The 14,552-nt window shown below is 40.9% G+C and overlaps 1 protein-coding gene across 4 annotated transcripts in view; it reads left to right on the forward strand.

The window, feature by feature from the left end:
• TDRD7 (tudor domain containing 7) overlaps positions 1-14,552 on the forward strand; it is a 161,020-nt gene that overhangs the window by 143,320 nt on the left and 3,148 nt on the right. For all 4 annotated transcript variants that reach the window (XM_073591238.1, XM_073591239.1, XM_073591236.1 and 1 more), the window contains exon 16: positions 10,232-10,392. In XM_073591238.1, coding sequence (XP_073447339.1) covers positions 10,232-10,392 — 161 coding nt within the window. The remainder of the gene's footprint in view (positions 1-10,231; positions 10,393-14,552) is intronic.

Genomic DNA, 14,552 nt, shown 5'->3' on the forward strand with positions numbered 1-14,552 from the left:
TCATCCTTTTGCTCACTTCCCTACCTGTCAAGAAAATATCCCTTTCCCCTTCCCCCAACAATAGGGCTTATGGGGTTTCTAGGGATTGCCCTTATTCTCTTCTTTTGTGTGCTCTTGGTTACCTTCAGCCTATCCTTAAATGTCAGGGTTCCTGAATTCCCTTGGATCAAGTAGTTCCAGATGCCACTTTGCAGCCCCTGACTAGGGAAGGTGCCTTTTGAGTTCCTTCATTGTTCCTGATCCTAATCAGGGCTTTGCTTCAAGTAAATGGGCTGAGCTGTCTGGACTTCACCCCTAGGTGGTGAAAGTGAATTGGAATCGGGATGACGGGTTGATTCCTAGAATCCTATGCTGCATAACTAGCTAGGCAGATTTGCAGTGTTTGATGTCAATTTTCGAGTACACTGTCGCTAAATACTGAAGGAGAAAGGGTACCTTAGCGTTTTCTTAAGATTACATTAGTATACAGCATATAATCAATAGGGGAGCAGCAGTCGGCTGGCTGTAGTAAGCATTCCATACGATGTATCCTAATGTACATTCTATGAAAAGAAATAAACCAATGGTAAACAATATCATGCCTAATTATTAGAGAACCAACCCTGGAAAAATCTGCTTTTGATAGGAGCAAAATGGACATAAATGTCTATTCAAGCAGAAATTGCATATAAAACCTTCCATTGACATATAAATGTGAGCACAAAGCTTAGCGTAGAGTATAATAAAGTTAACAGAGGCAAAAGTTGTGTTTTTTTTTTTTTTTTTTTTTATATCTTGCTCGGGAACATGAGGTTGGTCCTCTGCACTCCCTTGATTCAGTTTCTTGTGGAGATCCTTTCCCCATCAATGCTTGATTCAGGTGTTGGTTTGGTTGATAAAGATCTCTGACAGGTGATTGTCCTTTACATTTTATGGCCCTATCAGTGGCTGTTGCCCACACCAGAGACTGTTTGGACTTCTCAGCTGTATTCCTGTGTTCCTCCGCGATAAAGAGGAGGAGGAGCTACGTCCCGACGACACCGCGTTCTGTACACCCGGAAGACACGGGGAGTCTATTAGCTGGCCGGCGTTTTTGATGCTTGTTTTTTACAACCATTGTGTAAGTGCAATCTTACTCTTTATTAAATAAAGTCGTGGTTTTTATGCTATGTGGAGCTTTTATTTCTTTTATGGGGAGCCATCTTATTCTATTCGCTGTGTGTGACGGAGCGAGTTCCGGGTCCCGGATGACAACAAGTGTCTGCTGTTCTAGATCCCTGGCTGGGGTTGCAGCCATCCGTTCCATAGGTCTCCTATAATCTAGAGACCAACTCTATTTGGTAAGAGGCAGTTGTTTTAAACGGTGGAGGTCTGCCCATGCACCTGTGTCACTTCAGCAAGTCTGTCTCTGCACTTCTCCTAGCACTGGGGGATATCTACTTGCCTGTTTTCCACAATATGCAAGAACTTCAATAATTACTGTTTTTCTGGACTTGGATTTTTTATGGACTTTTTTAGTTTGGTTATAATTTTTATTGCTTTATTTTTTGCTTTTCACAGGATATATGCTCAGTATCTTCACAATATTTCTTTATATTGTTGCACGTGGTAATAGTGTTCTGGAAATTAATTTTTGTCGTTCACATTCAACTATGTTAATTTATTCCACTATTTATTTTTCACATAGAAAATAGTCCTTTTTGTATATCATTTATTCTATATCATTTATTCCATCTCATCGTGGAGTTTATATACATTGGGTATTGTTTCAATTATTTTTTATTCATATTTACCTTTTATCACTTTAGGCACTAGATTGTTGCTATTCTCAAATAATCTTTTTTAGCGCGACTTTTTTTAATTACATTAGATTCACGGTTTACTACCTTTAGTCGCAGCTTTTCTTATTGTGTTAGCGCAGTATTTTTTTAACCTTAAAGAAAATAAGATGTCTCTACAGTACAGGAATTGATCCTTAGACCATGGCTTACAGTGCCTTGCAAAAGTATTCACCCCCTTGGCTTTTTACCTATTTTGTTACATTACAGCCTTTAGTTCAATGTTTTGTTTTAATCTGAATTATATGTGATGTATCAGAACACAATAGTCTAAGTTGGTGAAGTAAAATTAGAAAAGTATATATACATAAACTGATAATTGGCATGTGCGTATGTATTCACCCCCTTTGTTATGAAGCCCATAAAAAGCTCTGGTGCAACCAATTACCTTCAGAAGTCACATAATTAGTGAAACTACGTCCACCTATGTGCAATTTGTGTCACATGATCTGTCATTACATATACACACCTTTTTTAAAGGCCCCAGAGGCTGCAACACCTAAGCAAGAGGCACCACTAACCAAACACTGCCATGAAGACCAAGGAACTCTCCAAACAATTAAGGGACAATGTTGTTGAGAAGTCAGGGTTCGGTTGTAAAAAAAAATCCAAATCTTTGTTCCCTAGGAGCACCATTTAAATCTATCATAACCAAATGGAAAGAACATGGCACAACAGCAAACCTGCCAAGAGACTGCCACACACCAAAACTTACGGACCTGGCAAGGAGGGCATTAATCAGAGAGGCAGCACAGAGAGCCATTACTTTCAGCAAAAAAACAAAATGGCACCTTTTGCGTTTGCGAAAAGGCATGTGGGAGACTCCCAAAATGTATGGAGGAAGGTGCTCTGGTCTGATGAAACTAAAATGTAACTTTTTGGCCATCAAAGAAAACGCTATGTCTGGCGCAAACCCAACACATCACATCATCCAAAGAACACCATCCCCACAGTGAAACGTGGTGGTGGCAGCATCCTGCTGTTTGGATGTTTTTCAGCAGTCGGGACTGGGAAACTGGTCAGCATTGAGGGAAAGATGGATGGTGCTAAGTACAGGGATATTCTTGAGCAAAACCTGTGTGTGATTTGAGGCTAGGACGGAGGTTCACCTTCCAGCAGGACAATGACCCCAAACACACTGCTAAAGCAACACTTGAGTGGTTTAAAGGGAAACATGTAAATGTGTTGGAATGGCCTAGTCAAAGCCCAGACCTCAATCCAATAGCAAATCTGTGGTCAGACTTAAAGATTGCTGATCACAAGCGCAAACCATCCAGCTTGAAGGAGCTGGAGCAGGTTTGCAAGGAGGAATGGGCAAAAATCCCAGTGGTGAGATGTAGCAAGCTCATAGAGACTTATCCAAAGCGACTTGAAGCTGTGATAGCCGCAAAGGGTGGCTCTACACAGTATTGACTTTAGGGGGGTGTGAATAGTTATGCATTAGTTATTTTGTCCTATTTGTTTGCTTCACAATAAAAATTAAAAAAAAAACATCTTCAAAGTTGTGGGCATGTTCTGTAAATTAAATGATGCAAATCCTCAAACAATCCATGTTAATTCCAGGTTGTGAGGCAACAGGACACCAAAAATACCAAGAAGGGTGAATACTTTTGCAAGGCACTGTATATATTGCTACCCTCAGGTGATTGGACACTGGCAAAAGGTTTGTTGGGAACTGCTACAGTGTGTTTTTTTTTTTTTTTGGTGTCCTTAGATAATAGACTTTGCAGTAAGTAGCAGGGCCAGCCTGTAATGTTTGCTTTGGGCACTGGATTCTATGTTCACTGCTCATGTTGGTACATCGTGCAACAATGGAGTTAGACGCATCATGCTATACAGGTCCTGGGCTGTAGTTCATTCATATGACACCCAGACTCTATCCTTATCTACCCTATCTGGGTAGAGGCAAAGCCTAGACCCTTGACAGGACCAGTGTCTCGACAGTTACCCTGCACCTTTTTTATGTGCCTTTTCTGGCTATACATGTCTTGTTAGTTCATGACTTGGATCTGTAGTTCACACTTTATTTTTTTTTTTTCGTTCAACGAGATCGTTTGCTGTCTCACCTGTTGCCTTAGACCCAAGAAAGACATCGCCAGAGGAACGCAATTAGCACCCGGGTTATTGCGATTCTTCCCCTCAGTATGCATCCATTCTAAATACCCCTCAGTGGTAGATCCTAACTTAGCAATTGCAGATTAGGAGCGCTTAGGAGAGGGAGCACTTAGGACTTACAGCAGGAATTTCACTGCAGACCCAGAGGAAATTTCAAGAACTTGTTTCGGAGCAAGGTTTTACACTGACAACCTGTTCCAGCCCACTGAATTGGGCCCCCTCACATTCTCGTAAAACATGCAGCCTGACTATATATCAGAATTAATTGTATGTCTGTTTTATTCTAAAAGCCATTGCCACGTTTGAAATCAGCAGGTGCTAACACCTGTAAAAGCTCTTCAGTCTCTCCTTCCCCTGATTATTTTAACGCATTACAACCTGAACTTCTTTGTGTACTGCCATTTGCAGAAGGCAATGGGGCGCTGACATTTTAGTGCAGGCTGGTCAAGATTTTTCACAGCCAACATTTTGGGAAGTTACTTTAGTTTTCTTGCCACATGCTAGCTACTGTGGACTCCTATGATTGAGGGTAATAAATATTCTTCTCTGGTTTAGATACACATAGTGCTTTTCTTAAACTATTCCCTATTCTTGATCAAGTCGATTGGGCCCTATACAATTATTGGTCTAGCTCTAATTATTCACTGCTCCTCCGTCTTTGAGTACCCTACGTAATGGAATTTAAGAAGAAATGTACTGTTCCCACTCAGGAACTGCAATTCTTGTACTAAATAATCTATGGTTTATGTTGTGTATGTTCCCTATTCTAAGGTTTCAGTTGACAGGAATTTGGAGACCCTTTTTGAAGGCCTCCTTTGTTCTGGCAATCCAGCCCTGCAGCTGGCTTTTGCCACTTTGTCAGTTGCCCAGACAATGCATACTGGACTGAAGAATTCAATATTGGAACTTTTTTCTGCTATAGATAATCCTATTCTTGCTGGAAAATTATAAAATCTTGACCTCATCCCTACTGTTCTGTGTAGATGCCCACCATAGCTGCTCAGAAGCCACCTACACATTGAAGGTTCACCCCCACCCCTGGAGGGGAGTAAGCTGGTCGTCTGACATTTTCTCTAGCGTAGAACAAATATGTCCCTGAATTTTATTGCACTCCCGTTTTTAAAATCTGTAAAAAAGTCTCTATTGCTGTCCTCTGTTCCTTTCTACTACCCATTCCTGCTTCACAAAAGCAGACCATTTTGCTGCACCGCATTGCAGCATATAGTCACCGGGGATGGTCATCTTCCCTTTTAGGGAGAGTTGCAAGGACTTTTCAAAATCTATGCATGCACTGTTTTAGAACTTTGGGCATAAAGGGACATGCATCCCTATTGAAATTACTGCTGTAACTAGGCTCCTAGGTGGTCTCTTGTAAACCTGTCACTCTATAGACAAACACCACAGGAGGTACAGTGTTACTCATATTTAAACCCTGCCATTAATTAAATGGCAATTAAAGCTTGCCAAGTAAAAAACGTAAAAGTTAATGTACGTACATAAGCAAACTCGTAGATCGCCTGTATCGGGACGCACCACTCTACTGGTGTCCAGCATGCGTTCCAAAGCGTGAATATTCACCAGAAATTCTTCCCAACGCGTTTGGTTATTAGTAAAGGATGTGTTCAGGAGCGAGTACCCTCTGGCTTCATCTCCGCTGTTATAAAAGTTAACCCCATCTACTGCACCCAATTGAAAACTTATGGATCTGTGTCATAATCTATATCTCAAGTCAAGTTACCTACAATTCTAAAACCTGACTGCGTTATTCGTGTTATATAGAAACCTTTTTAGCTTGAACCTACCACAAAGATATGTATATACTCCATATGTGCTTACTACATATATAGGGAAACCCTTACAGTGTGATACACATAGATATGTTGTCTTTTTTCGTGGGTGTAAAGCTACTCCATATACAGAGGATATAAAAATTCTACACACCCCTGTTAAAATGTCAGGTTTCTGTGATGTAAAAAAGACAGACAAAATTAATTTCAGAACTTTTTCCACCTTTTTACATGTGACCTATAAACTGTACAACTCAGTTGAACAACAAACTGAAATATTTTAGGTGGAGGGAAATAAAAATAAAAAACTAAATTAATATAGTTGCATAACACTGACGGCTACTCCTTCCACATTAGTTGCAAGCCACCCTACACAATTGTTTCAGAGACAAGTAATGTCTTATATCTCTACTATCCCTTCCTTGGCAGACGTTCTTGCTGACCTATCGGGTCTCAAAGATATGCTTCTCCGTGAAGACCCTCCAACTCATGTAGTCTCCCAACTTTATTCTTTAGTATTGAACGCTCTGACCCCTGACTTGCCTCCTTACATGCAGGTGTGGGAATCGGAACTACATCACACTGTTTCTTTGCGGATTGGCAAAAGTGTTTTATTCTAATTCATAAACTTTCTCTTGCCAATACGACCCATGAAAATGGGTTTAAACTGATGACTAGATGGTACAAATGTCCGTTGACCAGCCATCACTTGAATCCTTCCTCTGACTCTTGTTGGTGTTGTCATGTAGACAGAGGTACCATGCTTCACATTTGAGAGTGCCTCCCTGTAAAGAGATTTTGGCAACAAATAAATGAACTGTATTGTAAGTTGATGGTGACCTCTATCCAATCCTCACCTGAGGTGGTCCTTTTGTTTATGCTTTCTGGATCCCTCAAATCTGTAAAAGACATCCTGCTTCATTTCCTGGCTGCAGCTAGTGTAGTTATTTCCCACCATTGGAGATCAATGACTATGACTTCCCTTGGGGATTGGGCGAGTGATGTCGACCATATAAGAGACGTGGAACGACTGTTGGCTCAGGAAGCTGGAGGGGAGGAACAGTTCGCCCTCACCTGAACCTCATGGTCCATGTTTCGCTACTTCTTATGGTGGTGGCTCATGGTGGCAGTGGGGTTATGGTAAGGGCAGGCATATGCTGTGGACAATAAACACAGGTGCATTTTATTGATGGCATTTTAAATGCACAGAGATCCTGAGGCCCATTCTTGTGCCATATATCCACGACCATCACCTCATGTTGCAGCATGATAATGCACGGCCCCATGTTGCACGGACCTGCACAATTCCTGGAAGCTGAAAGCATCCCAGTTCTTGCATGGCCAGCATACTCACTGGACATGTCACCCATTAAGCATGTTTGGGATGCTCTTGATTGGCATATACGACAGCGTGTTCCAGTTCCTGCCAATATCCAGCAACTTCGCACAACCATTGAAGAGGAATGGACCAACATTCCACAGGCCACAATCGACAACCCAATCAACTCTATGTGAAGGAGATGTGCTGTACTGCGTGAGGCAAATGGTGGTCACACCAGATAATCACTGGTTTCTGCCCCCCCCCCCCCCCAGTACAGTAAAACTGCACATTTTAGAGTGGCCTTTTATTGTGGCCAGCCTAAGGCACGCCTGTGCAATAATCATGCTGTCCAATCACGCCTGTGAGGTGGATGGATTATCTCAAAAAAGCACATGTGCTCACTAACACTGATTTGTGAACAATATTTGAGAGAAATAGGCCTTTTGTGTACATAGAAAAAGTCATAGATCTTTCAGTTCAGCTCATGACACACACACACACAACTGGGGTAAGTAAACTTTTGATCAGGGTCAATTGGCTAGTTTCTGTTGCCATTATGATTTAAAGAGTAAACACAGTTGATTGATAATAAATGGCTTCAGCCAAACACCAACCATGAGTGAAAAAAGTTTTTGTGTTATCATTCATATTCTCTGGAAAAATCATGAATTCTGCCAGGGTATGCAAACTTATGAGCACAACTGTGTATGTGTATGTGTATGTATATATGTGTGTGTGTGTGTGTGTGTGTGTATGTATATATATATATATATATATGTATGTGTGTGTGTGTGTATATATATATATATATATATATATATATATATATATATATATATAGTATTTTTTTTTTTTTTTTTTTAATCACTATTCTTTTAGATTCATTTATACACCATTATTTTATGGATAGGGAGATGTTTATGGCACTGTGCAATATATATATATAAACTGCAAGACAAAGGCATAATGAGCTAGTATGCTACTAGCTCATTATAAAATACTAACCTTAGATCGAAGCCCCCGCAGCGGTCCTCATACACTGGTCCGGCCAGCAACGTCGCTCCCGGACTTACTTCTGGGCACCGCAGGCTCCGGCGCTGTGAGTGGCCAGAGCCACGATGACGTCACTTCCGTGCATGTGCACAGGAGCCGCCGGTAATGGCACACTAGCTGAAGCAATGGCACAAATGTGCCATTGCTTTAGTGCACATGTGCCGATGACACTGGCACATTCTTATACAGTGGATATCTCCTAAACCATGCAGGTTTAGGAAATATCCGGGGTAGCTACAGGTAAGCCTTATTATAGAGTAAAAGTGGTTGTAAAGCATTTACAACCACTTAAGCCCTGGACTATTTGGCTGGCAAAAGACCAGAGCACTTTTTGCGATTCGGCACTGCGTCACTTTAACTGACAATTGCGCGGTCTTGCAACGCAGCTCCAAAACAAAATTGACGTAATTTTTTTTGCCCCACAAATAGAGATTTCTTTTGGTGGTATTTGATCACCTCTGCGGTTTTTATTTTTTGCGCTATAAACAAAAAAAGATTGACAATTTAGAAAAAAAGGCAATATTTTTTACTTTTTACTATAATAAATATCCCCAAAAAAATATATAATTTTTTTTTTTCCCTCAGTTTAGGCCGATACGTATTCTTCTACATATTTTTGGTAAAAAAAAAAAAATCACAAGCGTTTGATTGGTTTGCGCAAAAGTTATAGCGTCTACGAAATAGAGGATAGTTTTATGCCATTTTTATTAATTTTTTATCTTTACTAGTAATGGTGGCGATCTGCGTTTTTTTTTTTTTTTTGTCGTGACTGCGACATTATGGTGGACACATCGGACAATTTTTGCAATTTTTACACATTTTTGGGACCATTGTCATTTTTACAGCAATCAGTCTGATTAAATAGCACTGATTACTGTAAAAATGACACTGGCGGTGAAGGGGTTAACCACTAGGGGGCTACGGAAGGGTTAAGTGTGTCCTACCTAGGGAGTGTTTCTAACTGGGGGGGAGGGGGGGGCAGGCTGTGTGTGACATATCACTGATCACCGCTCCCGATTTACAGGGAGCTATGATCAGTGACAGTGTCACTAGGCAGAACGGGAAGATGAACGGGCATCTCCCCGTTCTTCCTCCCCGTGAGACGATCGCGGGTATCCCCGCAGACATCGAGTCGCACGGCGGCAAATTCAAAGGGATGTACAGGTACGCCCATTTGTCTGTCCGTGCCATTCTGACAATGTACATCGGCGTGCGCTGGTCGTTATGTGGTTAACTGCTAAAAAAAAGACTACATTATCTATATGGCTCACACTGTAAGGTTTGTCTATAGAGGGCGCTAAGTAATAAGTATGTATGGAGTGTACAAACCTCTCTTTAGTAGCAACCCACCACGTTATAACCACATTATAATAGGGTCCGGTTTTAGATCTATAGGTAATTTTGATAAGTCTCAGATATAATAAATGGAGCAGATGCATAAGTTTTCAATTGGGTGTAATAGGTGGGGTTAACTTTTTATAACAGCTGACAGTTATCAGATTTACTGATGACAACACACGTTGGACATGAACTTCTGTTAATGTCATATGAACTTTTTGGAGTGCATGCTGGTTTCCAAGTACAGTGGCGCTTCCTGATACAGGTAATACATGTATTTTGCTTATATAAGTGTATTGGCTTTTACATTTTTTTATTTTTTTTTTTTAACTTTAATAAGTGGTATATCACTATGGCAAGCTTTCTCTTCTCTCCTGTGCATTGATTGTTCCATCTTACTTGCGAGATATGAGCAGTTGACATTTGTATGAGAAACCACATTTGAAGTTGGTCCCTGGGTGCAATTAAATTTCCATTTGACTCACTTGATAATACAAGAAGTCAATAACATCTGAAGAGTGTGGGAGAAGCTCGGGATCACCTGGATTGCACATGTACGTGCTGCATGAGGATATCGCCATAACTATTGGATGAATTTCTACACAAGACTAATCCTGTATTTGGGAATAGCATGTGCACTGAGCAATGGGGAATGTATTTGGGCAGTGAAGTAACTTCAGTGGGTCTTATACTTTAGGTTTCCTGACTTTTTTTTTTTTTTCTTGGTGACATGTTTGCTTTTAAAGCAGTCATTAATTGCTTGCAATCTGGGTCCTTATTAAAAACACTTTTTATTTTAGGTGGTACAGGGTTCTCTTGAAAGGAATCCTCACGAATGGTCTGGTGTCTGTGTATGAGCTGGACTATGGCAGACATGAGCTTGTTAATTCTCGTCAAGTGCAGCCTCTAATTGACGAATTCAGGCAACTCCCTTTTCAGGCTGTAACAAGTCAACTTGCCGGTAAGAACATTGACTGTTGACCTCCAATATTCTACTAAGCCATTTGCATTCATGGTTTTATCTCCTAATATTTCTCTTCAAAATGGTCGATAAACTAACATTAATGTTGGTAAGGTCTACAATCACCCTTTTTATTGTGTATTTTTATGTTCTCTAATGAATTTTTATTTGGTCAACACCAGAATTTGCTCCTTTACATGCATGTAGTAAGTTCAGCTGAGCTGTGTAATGGTACTGTATTAAGTCAAAAGAAAATGCCTAGCTAAAATAAATGTATACCTTTTTAGTTTTTTCAATATGGCATAGTTACTTGTAAAATGTGTTTTTTAAATGCCATTTACATTGTTTTTCCTCAGCCTGGTGGTTTTTGATGTGCTTTTTTGTGGGTTGAAGTATGAAACTGCAGAGGTGTATTTTATGCCTGGACTTCTGTGGAGTCCAACATGCTGCCTGCCAAGTTTCCCTAGCACTGGCTAAATGGTACTGGGACTTAACTGTCCAACATATTGGCAGTCAGAGAATTGTAGGTTTGCATTAAAGCTTCATACCAGATAAATGGCTAAACACAAATTTACATTTCATATGGAAACTATTTTACCTACTGTAAAATTTGTATTCTTGTCTCGGATCTGAGTTATGTCTGCTGCAGTTGAGTATCATTTACAGGTCTCCCCACTCCAGCTTGTAACCTGACAGGTGTGCTGCTTTCAGTCACTTTGCTCTCTCCCTATCAGCATGTTTTTGTTGGTATACAGTGAGGGAAAAAAGTATTTCATCCCCTGCTGATTTTGTACGTTTGCCCACTGACAAATGATCGGTCTATAATTTTAATGGTAGGTTTATTTTAACAGTGAGAGACAGAACAACAAAAATATCCAGAAAACAAAAATGCATTTCAAAAAAGTTATAAATTGATTTGCGTTTTAATGAGTGAAATAAGTATTTGACCCCTTGACTTAGTACTTGGTGGCAAAACCCTTGCTGGCAATAAGAGGTCAGACGTTTCTTGTAGTTGGCCATCAGATTTGCACACATCTCAGAAGGGATTTTGTACCACTCCTCTGTGCTGATCCTCTCCAAGTCATTACCCACTTCCCTACCGCGCATAGTGATATGACGGCGGCAGGAACCCTTTGTCCCTCCAGGCCGCCGTCATATGACGTCTTTTACTTTCTGAGCCTCTAGGGGGCGTGCGTGCGGCGTCACTAGGCACCCGATGTGTGTGCCCGGCGGCCGCGATGTCCGCCGGGCACCCGCTATTGCCTGTGAAAACAGCAAGACCGTGGATCTGTGTGTGTAAACATACAGATCCACGTCCTGTCAGAGGAGAGGAGACCGATGGTGTGTTCCCAGTACAGAGGAACACCGATGGGTCTCCTCCCCTTATGAGTCCCCTCCAGTTAGAATCCCCTTCCTCGCCCCCTAATGTTAACCCTTTCCCTGCCAGTCACATTTACCCAGTAATCAGTGCATTTTTATAGCTCTGATCGCTGTATAAATGTGAATGGTCCCAAAATAGTGTCCGAAGTGTCTGCCGCAATATCGCAGTTACGATAAAAATTGCAGATCGCCGCCATTACTAGTAAAAAAAAAAAAAAAAAAAACAATAAAAACCATAAATTTATCCCCTATTTTGTAGACGCTATAACTTTTGCGCAAACCAATCAATATCCGCTTATTGTGATTTACTAAAAATATTGTAGAAGAATACATATCTGCCTAGACTGAGGAAAAAAATTTTTTTTTTTTTTTTTTAATCGGATATTTATTATAGCAAAAAAGTGAAAAATATTGTTTCTTCCTCATTGATGCCTGTTCCATACAGCTAATAGAAGGCATGGGACACAGTATGGAGGGACACAACCTGCTAGGGACTCGCATCAAAGCTCAGATGGAACATTCAGTACACAATGGTGCCTCCATATCAACCCAATGTGGAGTCGGGCCTCTAGTGGTATTAAGTGCTGTTTGTGCAGCTTGGTAGAAAGCCATATAGAAGGGGGTTCCAAGGTCACCATGGGTTCTAGAAGTGTCAAGCGACAGCTTGTCGATTTTAGGGCGTTTATTTACCCCTGATAAAGCTGAAGAAATCTCAATAAGGCTAGTTTGGGTATGTGAATAGGGAGATCTCTAAAAAGATATAGTATCCTGGGCAAACTGTTCATCCAAACCGAGAGAGTGTCGTGAAGAAATTCCAGATGGCCACTCTCCAATACAATCACCTTTATTGGTGTATAAAAGACAGTCCATACAGCATAGGAAGCATACAGCTTTATGCTGTATGGACTGTCTTCTTTTTTTGTTTTATATCCATAAAGGGGATTGTATTGGAGCGCGGCTATCTGGAATTTCTTCATTACATGATCATTGCACCCTGTCGCTTTGCTTTAAGGCATGTGCAGCAGCAGTAATATCCTTGACTGATTCTGGCAAGGCCCTGATTCGAAAACTATAGCGACAGGAATGGTTTTATAAATCTTCTATTTTTGCATGGGCTTACTCTAGTTGCTCTTGTAGCACTAAGATTTTGGATGTGTTTTTCATGACCCTGTGTATGGTATCATCCATTTTCTGTTCAATAGTATCCAGGCATTGGCCCAACTTGAGATAATCTTGCTTGAATTTTTATCTCAGCTTAGAAGCTACATTGTCTAGCTCACTTTCTAGCAAGTCTGCAAACTGGGCTATAAGAACAGCATCCCCCAGAAAAACTAACAGGAGCTGGAGTGGATGGAGAGTCTGTGGGACTATTGGGGTGCAGAGGCTGACTGCTATTTTGGCTGAGAAAGTTGTCAGCTATCTCCTTATCCAGGTTAGAGGAGTTGTCGTCTTGCCCTGGGGTGTGCACTGATTGTGAGAGAGAAGGTGCAGGGCTGTATTGTGGTTAAGATCCCCCTTGATCACCTTCCATAGCAGGCTGTGTGTGCTGAGGAGTCGCAGGAGGAGCATCTGCTGATGCTGAGGATGTATTTGGTTTTCTGCTACTAACCTTGGTAATTTAGTTTCACGTAGGGAGTGCAGGGAGCCCCTGCTGTCTTTATCTTACCTCCCTTACTGTGGGAGGACTATATTGAGCTCGGGCCGCTGGCTCCATGAAAGCTTTCACCTGTGTGTCCAATCTTCTGCTGTGTGGGCTCAAAGCCTCGGGATGCTGACAATGCACTCTGTGTTGGAGAGATGCATAGTCTGTTACAGAGCCGTCTGCATCCTGAGCCTGCACATGCACTTCCTAATCAATTTTAAAGAAAACCAATGGCAGGGCATCATTTGTATCTTGGCTATTTTGATTCATACATTTCCTCCTGGGTTTTAGTAGGAGTTTTTCAGCTGTAAAAACGCTCTAATTCTGATAAAAGCTTAAAAAAAAAAAAAAAAAAAAAAAATGCAGCTATTCTACGTTTATTAGCATTTTTGAGCTATAAGCTTTTGTGTGCGTATAGTTTTGCTAAAAACCTCTACAGCTAAAAAATGCTAAACACTGAAATACGCTACTTTAAAACGCGGCAAAACTCATTCTGCAGCTGACGCTGCTGGCTTTTTTATAATGTCCAGTGTGTGAGGCCTTACACTCACACAAAAAACAGTTTTGGCATTACTTATGCCATGCCAGCCTTTCTCAATCGGGGTGCCATCTGAACTCATCAGGGGGTACTGCAGCATCCTGGTATAAAATAAAATCTGTAATCGAGCTCCCACTGTTTTGCCGAACTGTACATTAGCACAGAGGGAGCTTGATCAGGACAGTAAGGTGTCCTTTTATGAAAGTGCGGTAAAATACCGCTTTTCAGTTCTCAGGCATTCTCAGAGGAGATCGCTCTCCTCTGAGTGCCTGTTTATGAAAGTGTGTAGATCGCTTCTCATGTTGAGTTGAGGAGCGATCTACAAACGCCGGGAACTCCTGAGAATGGCTCCTCTCACTGTAATCTCGCGTGATATAGCGGGATTACAGTATGAGGAACCATAAAATACAAAAGTTTAACACAAATCAGCACACATTATTCCCCAACATATTAATAAAGATAAATTCCCCCTACACAATATACATTAACCTAATTATAAAAAAAACATTGTTTTTATCAATATTTAAAGATCATACATGTCCCTATTTAAATGTGAATGGTGTATAGTAAATGAATGTAATGCACATATGTAATGCAGCT

Source organism: Aquarana catesbeiana, linkage group LG01 (assembly GCF_042186555.1).
Source record: "Aquarana catesbeiana isolate 2022-GZ linkage group LG01, ASM4218655v1, whole genome shotgun sequence".
NCBI lineage: Eukaryota > Metazoa > Chordata > Amphibia > Anura > Ranidae > Aquarana > Aquarana catesbeiana.